The sequence below is a fragment of the Oryctolagus cuniculus genome, chromosome 11, assembly GCF_051225735.1.
Source record: "Oryctolagus cuniculus isolate XC-2025 breed Fujian yellow rabbit chromosome 11, ASM5122573v1, whole genome shotgun sequence".
Taxonomy (NCBI): domain Eukaryota; kingdom Metazoa; phylum Chordata; class Mammalia; order Lagomorpha; family Leporidae; genus Oryctolagus; species Oryctolagus cuniculus.
The window spans coordinates 113,896,762-113,910,649 of NC_142877.1; the positions used below are offsets into that span (position 1 = coordinate 113,896,762).

The 13,888-nt window shown below is 60.3% G+C and overlaps 1 protein-coding gene across 1 annotated transcript in view; it reads right to left on the reverse strand.

The window, feature by feature from the left end:
* CACNG2 (calcium voltage-gated channel auxiliary subunit gamma 2) overlaps positions 1–13,888 on the reverse strand; it is a 98,090-nt gene that overhangs the window by 4,399 nt on the left and 79,803 nt on the right. Inside the window, exon 2 of the mRNA XM_070052882.2 lies at positions 4,809–4,892. Coding sequence (XP_069908983.1) covers positions 4,809–4,892 — 84 coding nt within the window. The remainder of the gene's footprint in view (positions 1–4,808; positions 4,893–13,888) is intronic.

Here is a 13,888-nt window from a genome sequence, read left to right on the forward strand (position 1 = left end):
GGGGCAGGTTGAGAGAGGGCAGCACAGGCCAGGGCTTGTCCAAGATGGAAAGGCTGGGTCGGTTGCAAGGAGCTGGTGGGTGGGGAGCTTGGGGCCACTGTGGGAGATGCGGCAGCTGCAGCTGTGGCTGTGACAAAGAGCTTTTGTCCCAGGGCAATGGGAAAGCTTAAAGGGCGTGGAACAGGGGGGGCTGCGGTGAGCTGATTGTTACAAAGGGGTTGGGGCGGCCACAGGGGCCAGCGAGGAGGCGACTGCAGTTGTCCAGACAGGAGGGACGCTGGGGCTTGGCCCAGGGTGGCATGAGGTGGTGGACAAAGGCGGATGGGTGTGAGAGGTGTCTGGGGGCCCGGTCAAGGCTTGATGGATGGGTACAGGGGACGCTGGGGAGAATTTCCAGGTTCTAGGCTTGTGAGCAGGAACAAAGGGCCCTGTGTGGAGACCAGGAGGGGTGAGAGGGGAGAGGCCACACTGAGTTGGGGGTGCTTGGGGCCATTGCATGTGTGGGGCAATAGGGCACACAGGTGTGCAGGGCAGAGGTGTGGTCTGGGCTGACCCTGATTCACAGGAGAGCATGAAGGGGCTTAAGCCAGGGGTGGGGTGGGGCGCCCCAGGGTTGGGTGACTGGCCTGAGGAGACCCTGGACAAGAGATGGGGTTCCCTTGGCCTCCTTGCCCCTTCCATGAGATGGGGACCAACACCCTGCCCAGTCTCCCCTAAGGAAGAACACGGAGCTCACGCAAGTGCAGAGCGCCGGCGTGCCGTGGTCAGTGTACGGTTTTTGATGCTGGTGATGGAGAGCAGAGTGTCCCGGGTGCCGGGGGAGGGGTTGGGGGGTGGCCCACGCAGGGAACTCTTTGCTAACCCTTGTGTGGGTGCAGCGTGCATTCCTGCCGTGTCTCGTGGGGCGTGGGGTTCTGCATTTATTCTGGGGGTGGTGAAATCTGGGGTTGCAACCAGCACTAAGCCAGCAGGCTTGGGCAGAGCCGCCACCGCTGGCCTGTGGGGGACACGGAGGCTGCGTGCCAGCGGGGAGACACTGCGGAAGCCTGGGGACGTGAGGGACTATGGGTGGCAGGATGCGGTCACGGCGGGTGTAGCCTCACGGACGGCGCTCACTTCCAGAGGGAGCGACTCTCAGAAGCCTGAGCGAGGGCGGCGGCATGGGCTTGCCTGGTCCGGGGCTGTGGGGCTGCCCCAGATGGGGCTCTGAGCCATGGAAAGTCCTTGGCCCTTCTGGGCCTTGGAGAGTGGGGCTGGGCTGTGCGCAGGGCGTGCCACAGGCCAGGACCTCAGGAGCTGGGATGAGGTGTCTCTATGCTAGCTAGCCTCTGAGTGTGGCACGGAGAGGTCCCGCCCCGCCTCAGTGCTGGGAGTGGGTGCTGGGCCCAACACCTGACTCTGACTGTCCGTTCCCCTCCACGCCACGTGGAGATGGCCAGGATGGGAACCGCCAGCTCCTGGACACAGCAGACAAAGCACACGGGCGCCCACTTACGTACGGGCAGAGGATCACGCTCAGAGACACGGACGGGTGGCCACGGGAAGACAGAACACAGCACGGGCTTACGCCCTAGGCCATGAATACAGACACGCCCACATGGGCCACACGTGCTGACACGCCCTGACACACGGTGACATTCACACGCTGCCACCCCCGTCACCACCACCTCTGGCCACTTGCTCCTCAGGCTCTGGGTAAAGAGGGAGGGGACCCTGGGTCTGCCAGAGCACACACATCTGGTGGGCCAGGACGGGCAGTGGCAGGAGGGGTGAGCACCATGCAGGCTGTGTCCCCACGGGACCCAGATGCTGCTGAGGGCACCCCTGGCCTCTGGTTCCAGAGAGGCCGCGGGGAGTGAGTGTGCGTTCACTCTCACTCATTCACTCGCGACTGTCAGACGTTATGGGCGGGCCCCTCCAGCCAGGCCCCCAGGAGGCGCGGGTGATGACTGAGCCACCCAGGGTCAAGCCCTGGATGTGGGTCCAGTGTGCCCTCCTGACATCCTCTCTCCCTCTCTGCCCAGCGTCCTGGGCCCAGCTGTGATGCCAGGCCCCTCACTGGCCACGCCCCCTCCCCTGGGGCCTCTCCTTGGTGGGCTCAGGAAGCCTCAGGTTTGAGACACACCCCCAGGCCAACAACTCACCACCTCCTCCCTCTGCCACATCCCCTGGGCTGCCGCAGGGCCCAGTCCCTGGCTACCTCCTGCTCCCCAGCGCGCGGTTCCGAACCACCCCCTCCGGCCTCCCTGGCCCATGTGGACCCGATTACCACCCCAGTGGCCAGCCTGCCCTTCCCCAGCAGGCCCCATCCACACTTAGCACCAGGTCTGATTTCTCCCTAGGGCGCGGACACAGCTCTCCCGCCATCTCCCCTCCCCCGTGCGGCAGCTGTCCCCCTGTGCACCTGCTGGGCTCTGGCCTGACCTGCATCTCTGCTCCCCCAGCCTGCCCCTTGGCCTGCGCTAAGGCTCTGATTGGTCCACCCTGGGGCCTCTCCCCCACAAGTACTGACCGCACTGCCCAGCATACAGGGCGTCCTTAGCAAGTGTCTCGTGAGGGAGTGGGACTCTTTGAGAGTCCAAGTCTCTGCTCTGGCGCCACCTTGTCTAGGGAACCCTTCTAGAATGATCTTCAGTCTGGGTCAGGGGCAGGCAGTCCCTGTGCGTCACCCCCTCTGCTTCCTTCTATCCCTGGACGACATATCAGGTCCCTAACTCTGTCTCTAGACACCGCCCTCAGGGACAGGGCCTCCTTCTGCAGGCCCCACGGTCTCCCCTGTGGCTGGTGAGCTGAGTAGGTAAGTGGGTTTCACACACAGGAACCAGGAGCTCACTGAGGCTCCGCCCACTGCAGGCACAGCTCCGCCCACTGCAGGCACAGCCCCACCCACCTCACTGGCTCCCAGCCCTCTTCCTCAGGGCGCTGGTGCTGCCTGCTTTGTCCTCCGTGGCACTTGGCCACGATTGGCTGTTGTCACTTCCTTGCAGAGTACTGGGCCCCGATTCCCCGCCAGGCCCTGAGCTGGGTCACGGCCTTGTGCGTGTGCCCAGCGGGAACCAGCAAAATGGCAGCCGAGTGTGCCGAGTGTGCAGGGGAGGCCCCCAGGGCAGCTTCCGACCCAGACAGGGGGCGGGGGCAGGGAGCAGGGCTGGGGCTCCTGGAAAAATGATTCCTGTCTTCCAGTTTCTCTCACCTACCAGGATGGAGTCTCACAGAGTCTTAGCTTCAAAACCCGAGCTCTGGTGTCCAGCCGGGGACCGGCCCATCAGAGGTCACGGTCAGCACACAGCCAAGTGCGGGCGGCGGCTGGCTGTGGAGGACAGTGCCGTCCTGGAGCCGGCGCGCTTGTCGGCATCCCTGTTGGCTGTGGCTGCCTTTGTGCAGTGGTTGGGAAAGAGACTAGAGGATCTCCAGGATCCGGCTCTTTACAGAAAACCTTCACGGATCCCTGGGTTAAGTCGGCTCGAAGCAGACCCTCCGAGTTCGGCATCGCCCAAGTCCAGCTGTTTCTCTGACCCGCCCAGTGTCCTCTCGCCTCTCCTCGGGGCAGGGGACTGCGTCTCCTTCTCCCATCTCAGCTTCCCCAGTGCCGGGCCCAGGGTCTGGCATACGGCAGGTGCCCCACCCATGCTCACTGAGCTGCCAGGCACCTGCAGCCATAGGAGGAGGCTTGGCGAGAGCCCTGGACACGGTGGCAGGTACCGACACTGTAGATGGCCCTTTAGGAATTCCCTTTAAGAGCCTTTAAGGCTTGAGAGACTTCGTAACAGGAAATGACAGGCATGGTGCGATCCTTTTTTCCCTTAAAAAACCCAAATCTATAAATTGCCCCACTACTCCCGGCTCCTCCCTTCCCGGCCTCCTGGTCGACCTCGTTCGCTTTTCCGCGAAGCCAGATTCCAGGCTGATCCGAGAGCCGGGTTTGACGCGAGCGGCAGTGATGGGAAGAGACAGGGGCGATCTGTACAATAAAGTGGCTCTTACATTTTTCATATCAGTGAGCTGAGAGCAACGGGAGCGGGCCCGCCTGCCGTGGGGGAGGGGCAGGAAGGGGGTGCTCGGCGGGGGAGGAGCCGGCCTGAGAGTCTCCGCTCAGGCCCCGGGCCTCAAGGACTCTCAGCCCCTCTCCGGGAAATCCCGTCTCAGGGAGCGGAGCTGTGTTAGTTTTTGCTGATGCTTGAGAAACTTCCCTGGGGCCTACAAAGCCTTCCACTTGATAACGCGTCTCAGGCGGATTTTAGACCACAGCGGTGACACCAGGGTTTAGCTTGGATTTGACTTGTGGGGGAAGAAAGAAAAACTCTTGTTTTTTTTTTTTTTCTTCCTCTCCTCCCAGTGGAAGGTCCAATCCGGCAGTGCCTGATGCATTTGTTCATTCAATGCTTGCTCGGGAAATATTTACCAAGTGCTTATGGTGGTGCCAAGCACCGGACAGGGAATACAATGGCCAACGAGATAGGGAACAGTGCCTGCCGGTCACTCAGACAGACAAAGGACCTCAGAGCATGGCTGAGTGCTGTGCCCTCGGGAACCCATGTAGGAGGCAGGGAGGGCTTCCTGGAGGAGGTGATGTTTTAGTTAAGACCGAGAGGATGGGGGAGAGTTTGCCAGACAAAGGGAGGGAAGGGTGTTTCAGGCAGAGGGAACGGCATGCAAAAAGGTTTGCATTTTGCCAAGGAGGGGAGCTGTGTGTTTTCCTGTCCTTTGCTCTCATGGTGGCCTCCAGGTCGCCCTGGTCCTTGGCTCTCGGAAGGATGGAGGGTCAGGACCCACCCCCAGGGGGAGGGGAAAGCCTGGGGCACACTCACGGAGGAAATACTCGGCCGTGTCCGCTTCGTAGTCTGCGTCCTCGGGGAAGTGGTCGATTTGCTTGCATAGACCTTTGAAGTTCCCTGAAAGACAACGGAGAGGGCGCGTGAGAGAGGGTGCGTGAGACCTGGGCGCTCCGCGTGGGACCTGGGAGCTCAGCGTGGGACCTGGGCGCTCCGCGTGGGACCTGGGAGCTCAGCGTGGGACCTGGGCGCTCAGCGTGGGACCTGCTGGGAGCTCAGCGTGAGACCTGGGCGCTCAGTGTGGGACCTGGACGCTCAGCGTGGGACCTGGATGCTCAGCGTGGGACCTGGGCGTTTGGCGTGGGACCTGGGAGCTCAGTGTGGGACCTGGGCGCTCAGTGTGAGACCTGGGCGCTCAGCGTGAGACCTGGGCGCTCAGCATGGGACCTGGGCGCTCAGCATGGGACCTGGGCGCTCAGCGTGGGACCTGCTGGGAGCTCAGCGTGGGACCTGGGCGCTCAGCGTGGGACCTGGGCGCTCAGCATGGGACCTGGGCGCTCAGCATGGGACCTGGGCGCTCAGCGTGGGACCTGCTGGGAGCTCAGCGTGGGACCTGGGCGCTCAGCGTGGGACCTGGGCGCTCAGCATGGGACCTGGGCGCTCAGCATGGGACCTGGGCGCTCAGCGTGGGACCTGCTGGGAGCTCAGCGTGGGACCTGGGCGCTCAGCGTGGGACCTGGGAGCTCAGCGTGGGACCCGGGCACTCAGCGTGGGACCCGGACGCTCAGCGTGGGACCTGGACGCTCAGCGTGGGACCTGGGCGCTCAGCGTGAGACCCGGGCGCTCAGCGTGGGACCTGGGCGCTCAGCGTGGGACCTGGGCGCTCAGCGTGGGACCTGGACGCTCAGCGTGGGACCTGGGCGCTCAGCGTGGGACCTGGGTGCTCAGCGTGGGACCTCGGCGCTCGGGCGCTCCTGGGCATCTGCCTGCTGGATGAACGCACCCCACCTCCAGCACCGCAGCCAGAGCCTGGGGGCTGCACAGCCCTGCCTCCCACCCCTGCCCTGGTGCAGCTCGGCGGTGGCTGGCTTCGATTCTGGCCCGGAGACCGCCACGCCCACCAGCCTGCTGTGGTGCCCTGCGGTTTGAAGGCGAGAAAGCAGCCAGGGTGTTCCGAAGCAGGCAGACCCAGACCCACGCCAGGAGCCCCTCCCATGCCGGGAGCCCCTCCCACGCCCGTCACAAGAGCCTGCATGGGCACCTGCACCACCCAGCCCTCGACAGCTCTGTGCCGTCCCGGGCACTGGAGCCGGGGTTGGAGCCCTCAGCCAGGTTCTTGAGCGACACGTTGGCTCGTTTTGTTTGCCCACAGGCCTGTGAGAGGGAGTCTATCACAGATGAGAAGGTTGAGGCTCCCAGAGCCTACATGGTCTGAATACGGAGTTGCGATTGGATGGCGTCAGTCCCCCCTGGGACTGCTGAGCAGGCGAGAAGGGGCCCTGTTGAGAGCCCCGGGCACAGCGCCCCAGCAGGTCCTCGCCAATGTTCACTGAGTGAATGCATGAATGATTGGACGCAGCCTTTGTGGACACCAAGGGATGGGCTAGAATTTGCCATCCATTCTCTGGCATAGCCCCAGCCCCAGAGCAGGTGCACATCACACCCACTGAGTGCCTCTGGATGGAAAAGTAATTAAACCTGGGAGCGGGGAGACAGGGGAGGGGTGCAGGTCCCTCCTTGCCCGGGTCCCGCTCAGCCCAGCCAGTTGTCTGTTTCCTCTGCTGAGAGTGGAGATACTGAGAATTCTGCCCGCTAAGTGTCACGGGGGGTAATGGAGCTAACACAGACGGAGTGGGAGAGACCATGCCTGGCGCGCTGGGGAGGTCCTTGGGGGCACAGATGCCAGAGAGACGTGCAGCTACCGACCTGGCTTTCTCCGCCCAGTGGCTGGCACCGTCTCATGGCCACAGGCCTCGATCCATGTTAGCAACCTATTTGCCTGCGCAGGCCTGTGGTCCCACATCTCAGGACGTAGGAGGCAGTTTTAGCGTGCACGGTAGATACTTTGCAGAAATGGTAAGTATTACACTGGCCCTTAGACACACTGTGCATATGAGTGCGGCCCACCACATACAGTTCATGGAAACGCGGAATTCAGTGTCTTTTGGTTCAAAACATTTTGAACTCCACGCGTCTTGTTTCCATAGTATGCCTTTCCTACGAACTCTTTGAAGACCCCGTGCGTCCTCAGGTTCCCTGCGTAACTACACATTTAGGTCTTCCAGCAGCTGCCAGGCTGCTTGTGACAGAGCAGTGGCGGGAGCCCGGGTCCCCACGCACGCTGCAGGTGCCTCTCCACGGCTCCCGTGGGCCAGCCGGGGTCTAGGCAAGGCGACCCTTTGCTGTCACTTCCTGCTTGCCTCAGGCTCCCTCCATCATGATGTCCTACTCGGGTTAGAGCCTCAATGTCTCTCCAGCTCACCGTGTCTCCCCATGGTCGGCAGTGCCCACCCCAGGTTACCGGCCCTGCTCCCCACCTGCCACCTCGCACCCACCGCTCTCCCTCCCTGCGCGGTTACCACGTGGGTGCCCTGAAGATGCAGAGACCCCATCTTCTGTCTCCGGCCTCACCTCCCACCACGTTCCCCCTCACTGTGCATTTCAGCCTTCTCTCCCACTCTGCTCCCTCCCACCTCCTAACATGTTGACTGCGGCCCAAGGGGCCGACCTCTCGCTGCAGGCCAGGCCGGGAGCAGGCGCCGAGGTGCTGAGAGCAGGGAGGAGGAGGGCAGAGGCCCCAGAGACAGCACACTCAGCCACGAGGAAGCGTCTGCAGCTCTGCCCAGTCCTGTGCCCTTGCTCGCCCCCTGCAGGGCTGGGGACGCCTCCGCTGGACCTCGGAGCCTGCAGCCCTGGACCCGTCCTTGGGAACAGGGGAGATGGCGCCCTGTCCCAGCTCCTGCGTTCTCTCTGTCACAATCCCGGAGCCACGTCTGTCCCCAGTCCTTGTCCCTGCACCTAGTACCGTATTTCAATACCTAACAACTGCAAGGCCACACAGCTGGCTGAGTTCAAGATAGCTGGAGTGAGGGGTCAAGGCCAGGAGCAGGAGGGACTGCCCGCCTGGCTGTGGACCCCGTGGGGAGGGCCCCAGAAGCAGCTCTGGAGATGGAGGTAGGTGCCAGGGTGGGGTTCAGGGAATTAGTGACTGAAGACAATATGGGGGAGGCGGGGGCAGGGGTGTGAGTTTCAGAGAGGCGGGAGTTAGGCAGGAGGGAGCACCTGGGAGCTCCAGGTGTGTAGGTGCGGGGTGTCCTGGGAGAGCCGGGCTCCCACCAGCATGAGGGACGCGGCTGTGAAGAGAACGTGGGCGACTCTGCTGATGTTGGGACACAAATTCCACAGGGCCCAGGGCAAGGGTCTGTGGTCAGACTGTGGGCCTGAGAGGCAGGTCAGGGTGAGCACGGTCCCAGGGGCGTCCCTGGAGGCTGGGCGGGCAGGGCCCTGGGTTCAGTCTGACGGAGGGTGGGTGGTGCTGGGGCTCCAGCAGGCGAGTGTGGTGAGTCAGTGGTGCCCGGTCACTCCTGGTGGGCTGTAAGTTGTGTAGGCCATTCGTGACAGGTGGCGTGGAGCGCTGTGGTCTTGTCTCCCTGATGCCAGCCTGAAGCCCCCCTCCCATACTTTCTGGCTGGCACTGGAGCCCAGGGGTTGTGACGGCTTCAGGCACAGATGGCTCCGGTATCTGTCTCCACCTCCGCCTCTCCTCTCAGCCAGTGTCTTTCTCAGGGAGGCTCTCTCCCCAGGGGGAGGGGGATGGAAGTGAACCTCAGCTGCCCTCTGCTCCCCAGGGGCTCCTGATCTGGGGACAAAGACAGAAAGTGTGGAAGGGACAGAGGGCAGGGCTCACTTGCGGTATGAGACGGGGCTTCAGCACGTCTGCAGGAGAGGGAATTAGAAGATAAGCTTAATCTGGTGCGAGAAGTAACACAGGGGGCTTCTCCAAAAGCTGAGCCCTGGCTGCACGTCGGAGCTCCTAGCTTTGGTTCCCAGCGCTGGCTCCCGATGGCGGCTGCTTGCCCGTGTGCACCCGGGGAAGCAGCGGGTGATGGCGTGAGCACTCGGGTCTCTGTCACCCACATGGCACACTTGGATAGAGTTCCAGGCTCCCGGCTTTGGCTCCGGCCCAGCCCCAGCTTGTGGCAGGCATCTGGGGATGGGAGCTCTCATAGTTTCTCTGTCTCTTCAAATAAATAAATAAAAGATTTTAAAATTTTCATGAAAAATGTGTATCATGAAAATACAATGCATGGATCTCAAAATTTTTTGTGCCAGAATGAACCTATATTTTTATTCCATTTCCCCTGCAAACTTTTGGAAGTATCCCCATCTTAGAAGGAGATACAGGCCTTCTGGGAGCACAGGTGTCTGCTGATTTATGTAACTCTGTGCACCTGCTGAGGACACAGGGAGAAATATTGTACCTGCCATTTGCGGTGGGAGACAGAAAACGGATGCAGGGGCATGGCAGGTGTGTGCTGGGACAGGGGAGAGCATGCAGGAGGGGGTGTCCCAGGCGTGTGAGGGTGTGGGCACAGATGCAGGGGGAGGAGCCAGCTGGGTGAAGCGGGTAGGAGTGTGTACGCCTGCGCGCTGAGGCAGGAGGACATCGTGGTGGCGGGTGAGAAGGGCTTTCTGGGAAGAGACCAGCAGTAGCCGTCAGGGATGTGCCGGACACACAGAGGGTCAGAGAGGGGCTCCCAGGGCAGAGTTGGGGGTTGGGGGGCAGGACAAGGCTCCAGAGGCAGCATGAAGGAGGCACGGGTCCGACAGAGCTGGTTTGCACCTGCCCAGAGGTGTAGCACCTCTTCCTAACCCACATTAGTAGCTTGAAATCAGCCACCGTGGGAGTGGTTACCCTGAAGGAAGTGACCAGAGCCACAGATAAGACCCTCATTCCTTCCCCAGAGAGCCAGCTGTTAACCATTAGCAGCACACCCCTGCACGGAGGGCAAGCCTGGGGATCTGTGTCCCAGCCGACCAATGGGAGTGGAGATTTGCCAAAAGGTGGGTCCCATTTAGAGGGCTGGGTGGGTGACGATGAGGGCAGGCGCTAGACCCTGCCGGGTTCAGGCTGAACCGAGGAGGGGGCATCTCCTCTGTGCACTTCCATCCCTCCCCCGGAGGCCCCCCCCCCGGCCACCTCCGCCACTGGCGTCGACTTTGAGCTTGGAGGATGGGGCGCAGGGAGACGGCACCCCACGCACGATGACTCAACGGCCTCAGATCTGCGCTGAACTCCCATCCCAGAGGGCAGCGGTGCCCCGGCGGCCTCCAGGCGGAGGGACCTGGGGCTCTGTCTCCAGGTATTGACCTTGGCGGGCTGGGAGTCCGCGTGTGCGCATGTGCAGGTGTTAGGTGGCTTACAGATTCCCTGGCCTGTGGAACAAGCGCCGTAGGACCGCCGCACACCAACTGCTGTGTTGTTTCTTCAGCTGCAGTAAGCTCCCGGCGAACCTGGTCATTTGGGGCTGAGAGCTGCGGTTTGGTTTTCCGTGTGTTCACCGGAGCAGCCCGGGAGCCAGGAGGGGGCCTGGGGAGGAGGCTGTCCCAGTAATTTTTTAAGTGAAGCAAATGAGGGGCCCTGTGGGAGCTGCTTTCTCCCTGCTGTAAACCTTTTTCTGCTCCCGGATTCAGAGCCCTCCCCTGGGCCTCAGCTCCCGCCCCCGCCCCACCTCATTTGCACAGCGAGTCGGGGCCACCAGCTGGCCTGGGGTGGTTTGAGTGACAGCTCCTGCGGCAGTCCTTGAGTTCAGTCATTAGCTCATTCACTCATTCATTCATTCCGAGGTCAGTTGTGAGTGCTCACTATGTGCTGGGCGCTAACCGTGCCCGCACCGAGCAAACGTCACTGCTGCCCGCCTTCACCCTTTGGCTCGGAGCAGTGCTCAGAAGCTGCAGCACCCAAGAGGCAGATGGAGGCAGCGGCCCTTGCTCGCTGGTCTCCAGGTGCCGCCTGCTCTTTTTGCTCTTCCCACGTGATGTGGGGGAGAGCCGGGGCTCTGGACCCCGGAAGACCTGGCTCCTAAGCCTGCTGTGTTAGCTGCATGGGCCTGCAACCTCCGTGCCTCAGTCTCCCTCGCTGTAAGAAAGCAATCTTAATTCCTGCCTGGGGGGTGAGGGGCTCAGAGAAGGCACCCTCAGTGTAGTTCCAACCCCAGAGCAGGCACTCAGTCAAGGTGGCTCTTCCTTCTCTTTTTTCTTCCAATGCTGCCTCCTGCAGGAAGCCTTTCTTGATTGCTCTCCTCACCACAACCCCCTCTATTGCAGGGCTTCTCAGAGTTGAATGGGCATAAGAATGTCGGGGGATCCTGTTAAGCCAGAGCCTGGTTCCGTGGCCTGAGACGCTGCATTTCTCAAAGCTCCTGGGTGATGCCCAGGCTGCAGGGTCTCCGGGTTGGGTGGCAAGGCTGCCGAGCACTTTGCATCAGCACTGATCATTTTCTGCTCTGGTGTTGTTTGGGAACAAACAGCTGCGGGTCTGTAAGTCCCTCCCGGGCAGAACTGATTCTCGAGAGTTCCCTGAATACACTCTGCTGTCCTTGGTTCTGAGACCTCAGCTCAGGGCTCCTGCAGCTGACGGCTCATTCACTGCAGCTGTGGCTTCGCTCCTGAGAAACTGTTCCTACTTTTAATGAATGAGAATGGCTACCTGGCAGGAGTTTATTGAACGAATGAACTCGTACATGAATGAGTCACTGTGCATGTGTGCACACACGTGTGCACTGCACGTTTGTGTTCTCCTAAGCAGAGGAACGCCACGCCAGATACTAGAATCCTCGGGCACCAGCGCCCCTAGCACCTTTCTTATTAAAAGCCAGCTTGATGATGTTAAGATATATGCACACCTCACGACCTCGCGATTTTCCCGGAAATGGATGGAGAAGCCCTTGCGTCTATGCACAAGGAGATGCAAATGAGAATGTTCTTGGCAGCACTGCTCGTAACAACCAAAACCGGGCACAGGGAGCTGGTGCTGAGGCACAGTGGCTCAACTGCCACCCTGATGCTGCTGCCAGCCTGGCCGAACTGCTTCCAACCCGGTGCCCTGCTAATCCGCCTGGGAAAGCAGCAGCAGACGACCCAAGAGCCAGGAGCTTCATCTGGGTCCCCTACATGGGCAGTGGGGCCCAAGCAGTTTTTTCCCAAGCAGGTTAGCATGGAGCTGGATGGGAAGTGGAGCAGCTGGGACATGAACCGGCACTCATATGGGATGCTGGCATTGCAGGCGGCAGCTTTACCCGCTATGCCACACTGCTGGTCCCCGTAAAAATAAGTAAAAAAAATCCTCTGGGAACAAACCACATTTCTGTCATCAGAACGCTAGCACCTGATAGTGTATTGATATGAGCTGTGTTTGAAAAGTTGATGGAAAGTAAATATTTTGAAAAAAGATACATGGATTTCAAACTTTTTTTTTTTTTTTGCAGTAGCATACACCGATCCTTTAATGCCATCGAGACAAAATTTCTGAAGGCCCCTCCTATAGTGAGATATTCAACATTCGAGAAAGTGAGTGGATTCCGGCTACATATGTCAACCCGGAGGAATGCTGCAGATGCAGCCAGGGACACGTCCCACGGCACGACTCCATGCTCACAAGCCACTAGGTTACGGATTGGCCATAAACACAGGCTGTCCCTCGGCCCCCACCAGGCGTCGGTCCCGGGAGGCTCCTTCTCTCCATCCTGCATCCTCCTGGATACCAAAATACCAGGATGCTCGAGTCCCTCCAACCCACACTATAGACTTTAGTTCCCAGGTGGCCTTGCGGCTAGAGGGGGCCATGTGACCGAGTTCTGACTAATGGGATGTGAGTGGAAGTGCAGGGAGCGGCTAGAGAGAAATGACCTTCAGAGCTTGGGCTGTGATTTCTCGGCCTTTCTGGCAGGTGGGCGGTGGAGCACCGGCTGCCATACTGGACCCAAGACAGCCTTGAGAACGGGGTACTGAGTGATGGCGGAGGAGGGGGTGCCTGGGCCCCGCTGTGGGGGAGTTATCCCAGCCCCGGGCTACAGCTGCCATTTGTCTCTTAGTTAGAAAAAAACCTCGCAGCACAGGCTGAGTCTAATGAACACAATCATGTGAGTTAAAGTCGTCTTTTTATCTTCTTCATATTTGAAAATAAATTTCATTGGGTATATTTAAGGTGTACTCTGTGATGTGATAGGTTTGATAAATGGTTACTCTAGTCGTAATATGTATATACATGTTTCCACTGTGCTAGGACAAAGTAACATAGCCATGATTCCACACGACACTCACGTTCCCATGGCAACAGCAACTATAATCTACTAATTTAACAACGATTCTGAACACACCCTCCATTATTAACTATAGTAAATGAGGAATCAGTTTGTAGCGGGGACCTTCCAGGTGCTATCATGGAGCTAGATGCCAAGTTGGGGGGAGCAGGGTTTCCCATCCCCCGAATCTGTCTGCTAAGAGGCCCGCAGACAAATGCCCAATGCACGTGACCCAGAGTGATGGCCACATGGGCAGCCACAGGGCAGAGGCCGCCCCGAGCCAGGCACCGGGCAAAGCACCGGGCACGGAACCCTCAATGCCCTGCTGAGGTGAGCACCGTTGTTGTCTCTGCTCTAGCGATGGGGAAACGGAGGACTGAGGGGTGAGGAGACACAGCCAGCACGAGCGCAGGGGCTGGATCTGAACCTGGGCAGGGGCTTGGGGTGACCTCTGTGCAGACCACAGGGCACTGGGAGCAGGAGTGGGCATGGCTCAGCTCGTGGCGGTAGGCTGTCAGGAAGGCTTCCTGGAAGAGGCTGCATCTCAGATGAGCTGTGGTGGCTAAGTGGGAGTGGACAGATGACAGTGTAGGAGAAGGGCCAGGGTCACTCAGAGAGAGGGCGTGAGGTCAAGGCCAAGGGCATGGGTCTGTTGGGCTGTGTGTGTGTGTGTGTGTACATGCATGCATGTGCATTTGTCCCAGCGGGGAGAGAAAGCAGCAGTGTCAGACCGTTCAGGTCCTAGGGAGCCGTTCCAGGTAGGAACTCGGGAGCCACGCGGAGCCACTATTGGATTCTCAGCAGAAGGCTACC